Genomic DNA, 5,842 nt, shown 5'->3' on the forward strand with positions numbered 1-5,842 from the left:
TAACATATATATATATATATATATATATATATACACACATGTAATTTTGTTACATGTTGCTTTCTAGTTACTAATTTTGATTTGTTTCTACACTTAGCTAACACATATCCAGAACTTTGAAGAAGAGCTTACAACATTATTAGACACCAAAGCTGGTGAAACTAATGAACAGCTTGGAAAGGAGATGTTTGACCTGGCACTAAAGTGTTGTAGAGACAGAAAGAAAGATAGACCGACAATGGTCGAGGTAATTTTACCTTATTATCAGTATTGACTAGTTGATAGCAGTACATTCAGTGATTAAAGTAAGGAGATCCCCATAGCTATAAAGTACCAAGGGGAGCTGGAACAATATTACAGGATATTTGAAAGTTTATGGAGGAACTATACAAATAGGAGCATATGCAGAAAGTGGTGTTCACTGGGAAAGACTTAAATTGGGGCTAACTGTCCAGAATTAGATGGAATCGGGAACAATGGGTATGGCTAACATTTTACCTTGTCACTCAAAGTCATCCAAGGATGTACAACTCTGGTTGTCATCAAAAACTGATGGTTACTTTTTCTTCTCTGATATACAACATACTGGATAGTTGAGTTTCTAAAGTTTTCTACAAGGAATGACCAAGCAAGTTAGACACTACCACCTCAGCTCCAGATTTCAACTTTAACCACATTTTACGTTTAACTGAACTCAAGTAAAGTTAACACTAGTTTAAGGATTGTTGATACTGAGTTATGGTCATCTGGAGTATATGCAGTGATTTGACATGATTTGGAATTCAATTTCACAAGATGAGTAAACCCATCTTATTTTGTTTTTCTTTGCTGGACTTTGTTATGACTGAGTACTGAAATGAAATTTTCTCATAAATGTAGATGTATATTGATCTGTTCAGGTGTATGGTGTGTAAGGTGGTGGAACCAGTCTTTCCACTTCGGCATGAATAACGATTCTTTTGAAGAATCATAATTAAAACCCTAATATGGTTTTATAAACATAAGACTTTAAGGGAGAAACTTAAACATTTTTTTCATCTCATTTACAGTTATATGGTCACTGACCCTTCTTTTGTTGAAATAGGGCTAGATAAAAGAGGTACATAAAGTTCATTGAATACATATACTTCTATTTACCAAACCATTACTTTGCTTCCCTTCATTTTCCAAATGGTTTCATATAAAATCAGCCAGTAAAAAAAAAGACAACATCTGATCATAATGCCTTTTCAAGGCATTTTTTCCTGTGATTTTATTTCTGTCTGTAGGATGAAACTTATAAGATTATCATGTTTTGATGACAGTAATTTTTTGCACAATTGGTATTTGTCATTACATTTGTGTTAGTGGGAATTCAAAGTGTACTGGATGTGTGTGTGTGTGTGTTTACACTTGAAAGTGTTTCTCATAACTTATGTTTAGATAATGTGTATTGAATACTAAGGTAATTTTTAAACGTTTAAAAATGAAGTTTACAAACCAATTTTGATATAGTACTTATAAGAATCCTGACATTTTATGCCCCTACTGTGAAGCATTACAGAGAAAGGCACTTTGGTTTGACCCTGTCCATTTGTTCCAATCACAGGACAAGATATCTCAAAATTTTATCAATGGATTTTGCCCAAATTTACATAACAGGTACTACATACAAAGCTCTTAGGTTTAGTAACTTTTGAAGTTCATGGATCAAAGGTCACTAGTACACAGAGGGCTTCTCCTTCCATTTGGAAGGTTAGTATACATCAAATTGGAGAGACCTAAACATACACTATGATATTAATGGGGGCATTGGTGTTTCATAAATACAACTTGCACTTATTTTGTTTGCGGACATGTACACACTAGTAGTGTGTTGTATTATAATTTTCTTAAATTGACATTAATATACTGGAGGAGCATTATGAACACAAATAATTAATTTAATCATTGGCTTAAAAGTTTTAGTTTACATTGCTTTTTTTTAGGTAAATACCTTACTTTGGGTTCTGTAACAACTACTGATGCCTAAGTTACATCAACCTGTTGAAGTCGCACACCGGAACATCAGTTGCAATCAAATATAAAATTGAAGTTAATTATTATACACATATATGCCAATAAAGACAATATACAAATAGTAATCTTAGCATTGCAAAAGCTGAGAATGAATAAGATTTTAGCATCATCAAATGCTTTATGATATAATTGTATATATGCTAGCAGTTTTATGAGCAAGGTAAGTTAAATATTAGAATTTTTAATAAATATACTAACAAACAGCTGTCAAAAACTTGTTTTAAAGCCTGAAAAGATTTCTTTGTAAAATGCTACTATGCCTTTATTCTTGTAGCTAGTGTATGAAGAAAGACAAGTTTCAAGATTTGTTTATGTTTTGCTGAAGAAATTAATCCTAGTATATATGCTGTTAGGATACCATAAAGAACTTAATTAATTTCTTCATCCCTGAAGATATTTTTGGAACTTCTGAATGTTATCTGGTGAATATTCTGAACCCACTACTTGTTTTTTGTAATTGATATTTACTCTTTTTTCACTGAAAGTTCTGAACCTCTGTTGTGTATTTATCATATTTGAAAAATACATTCAATTCTGAACATCATTCTACTATACTGTTTTATACACGTTTTCTGAAGATATATATATTTCTTATACTGATAAAGAATGCTAAGAGAACATAAATTGGAGATTGTAACTATAGTGATTGTTTTTTTTTATCTTTTTCAGGTTCTTCATGAGCTTGAGGAACTTCTAAAACACCTCTAACTCAATGAACAACATATTTGAATCGAAGAATTTAGTACATATTGAAACAGTCACTGATGATATTACTCAAAACCACTTTGGAGTTTATACATGTATCAAATCAGTTTTCTTGTTATATCTAACATGTAAACATGGAAAATTTAAGACTGTATGAATTGAATGTTGTCAAATATGCTACATGTTTATTTTTTATACCTAAATTATTCTTTCTGTATTCAAGATAACATTCTTAGTTTGTATAATGTATTTTTATATCTTTTTTTTATGTACAGCAGTTGGTAACTAATAAATCATGTCTGTGCTTTTTAATGATTATTCTTTTTATTTAGGATTTTACTTTTGGTAATTGGGTTTTAACATAATTCCATGATGTAACCTTCTATCAGTAGTCATAAAGATGTTGTTATGATGAGAATAAATTATCATACAATAAAAAAGCCAGATATTTTTTAACTTATTTCAAAAAAGATTAAAATATGCTTTCTTCCAACTGAATATACTTTTTTGTTCATTTAGACAGTAGATAATATGTAAGTTTTGTTGGACCAAACTCCTTAATAGTTTATTCTTGACAATGTTTATCACAGGCTTTGTTTTGATCAGATTACATAAATACAATTGAGCTGAAAATGGTTATGTGTGTTTACAGAAATCTCTGAAAAATCATCAAAAATACCAAAAAATCTCTAAGTTTTATATTCACCATCAGGCAGTTGTGTTTAACTCAACAAACTTACTATCTACTATACTGTAAAATAAAGATAACATTAGAAAGCCAAAGAATAAATCGTTTCAATATATAAATATTAGACTAATTTGCTTTTTAAAATAAAATAAAATAAATCTTGAAGATGAAACCTTGCCATGTTGAAAATTTTGATTAGTAATTGTAATTTTTCCCGAATGTTAGTCAATTCTAGCTAATTTATTCTGGATGAATTGAAAACTTGTAAAAGTAGAATTATTTAGAAGAATTTTTCTCATAATGTAATTATTCTTAAATATTTGATAAATATTTATTTAAAAATATATAAAAAGATCTTAACTTAATTCGTTGAAAAATTTTGCAAGAAATACAAAATTACCAAGTTTGATCTACCTTTTTGAGATTAAAAACTTAATAATTCATTTCTGTGCTTATAAAATTCCAGAGAAGAACTAGTAATCAAACTGCTTAGAAATCAGAAAAAAGTTTTCAAAATTTAATTTGTTTACAAACTATCTGCTAAATATGTAAAGCGCCATCTAGTTATAAATGGCGCGGATGGCCGAAAGCTATTATTGGTTGAATGATTTTTTTTTTTTTATTATTATTATTATTACTGGCACGCACGTCTAAGTTCACTAAGGGTTACTAGGATTAGTGTTAAGCAATGGAAACTAAAGTATATTAATAAGTGTGACCTTTGTCTATATGTTTAATAGTAAGGCTTTTAATTATTACAGTTAAAACTTATAAAGTAATGTGAACCTTTGATGGTTTTGGTAACTTAAGCTTAACAGTATAGTTAACCCTCTTTAAATGTGTTATTTTCATCTTTTGACGTTTTGGATGGAATTAAGATTAAGAGATGATGCAATAGAAGGATGTCTTGGAATATTTTCTGACTTTGAAAAATTGCTATTTTTGACAAAAGTAAATACAGAGTAAAAAAGGATCTTTCAGATTGTTGTATAATTTTATTTTTAAACTTCAAAATTATTTAATGTTGAATATGAAAAAAAATTAATGAGTTGTAGAATCATTTTAAACAACAAAATATTTTGCTGAAAATAGAAACAATCTCTTACATTGTCGTAGAAAATATAGAAAGAATCTTTCACGGTTTCGTAGAATTTGAAACTTTAAAATATTTTGTGGCAGAGGTTTTTTTGCAGAGATTTATTAATTCCTCTCGGATGTAGAAATAGTTCTTCCGAAATTGGAAAAACATAGTTTTAAAAAAAAAAAGTCTTAAAACAGCTTTCAGTTTATTGGAAAGACACTGTTTATATTAAGATTGCGGTTATGGAATTTTTTTTATTTTTGATCGATTCAGGAACATTATCCTGTATAGGTATTTTAAGTTTTATTTCATTTGCTTATCTGATTGTTAAACACATTTTATTTTTAAAATTCGCGCTTCTTAAATAATATATATATATATATATGTATGACTTTTGTTTTCATTGCCTTTAAAACTGAAATATAAAGGCCAAGCAGAATTAAGGGCTGTAAATGGCTCCATCGCGAAAGTTTTTGGAAGTAATACTGAAATAAAGTTTATGCCCGTGTTTCATTTGCAAGTTTCTGATATTTCGAATTTATAAAGTCATAAATATGGTCAGATCCCATACCTAGATTCAGAAGAAATAAAATAATTGATTTCTTAGATGTTATAGTGAATGAACATTTTTCAATGAAATCCAGTTGGTTTGTGCGTTTTGTGGTCCTAATAACGGACTTATCTGGGAAAAATAGATTGTGACGAAAATCAGGTAAAAATTATATAAAACGTCCAGTCATGTGACATGTTTATATATGAAATAAACTACTTAAACCTTTGTGTTAATAAAATATATTTTCCTAAAATAAATAGAAGTTCGCCTGATTTGGCATGGAATACTGAAATGTGATTTGTTGAGTAAAGACCGCCGTGTATTATTATCTTAGGACGTACTGACGTACGAGATATTCACAGATCGTGTAACCCAGTCTTTCTGAAGAGTGTATGAAGTGTACTTGGTTTTTCGAGTAGTTTGGTTTCAGAACCGTGTTTTATTTGTACCTTTGAACAATTTCTGTACATTACTTATTGTTTTATCTGGATATTATTTCTGAATAAAGTTGTTATAATTTAAGAACAAACATGTTAACTACATTTACTTGTAGGGTTGTAGCATGTCGATGGGTGTACTACACAGACACCATTTCGATTTTATTTGTAAAACCAGGGTTTGGGTGCCTGCTGGATATCGGTGTAACTGAATATACAACATATACACAGCGTGGTCACAAGTAAATAGACACCACTTTTTCAGAAAATATGAATTTTTCAGTCATATTCACATGAATTGATATATTTATAATTAAATT

General features: G+C 29.2%; 1 protein-coding gene across 2 annotated transcripts in view; it reads left to right on the plus strand.

Moving 5' to 3' along the window:
- The window catches only part of LOC106478740 (interleukin-1 receptor-associated kinase 4-like), a 23,392-nt gene extending 20,620 nt beyond the window's left edge, over positions 1-2,772 (plus strand). For both annotated transcript variants that reach the window (XM_013939301.2, XM_022382382.1), the window contains exons 8-9: positions 98-247; positions 2,728-2,772. In XM_013939301.2, the coding sequence (XP_013794755.1) occupies positions 98-247; positions 2,728-2,766 (189 nt within the window). In that variant the 3' untranslated portion in view covers positions 2,767-2,772. The remainder of the gene's footprint in view (positions 1-97; positions 248-2,727) is intronic.
- The last annotated feature ends 3,070 nt before the right edge of the window (positions 2,773-5,842 follow it).

Source organism: Limulus polyphemus, unplaced genomic scaffold, assembly GCF_000517525.1.
Source record: "Limulus polyphemus unplaced genomic scaffold, Limulus_polyphemus-2.1.2 Scaffold245, whole genome shotgun sequence".
In the NCBI taxonomy this organism is placed as follows: Eukaryota; Metazoa; Arthropoda; class Merostomata; order Xiphosura; family Limulidae; genus Limulus; species Limulus polyphemus.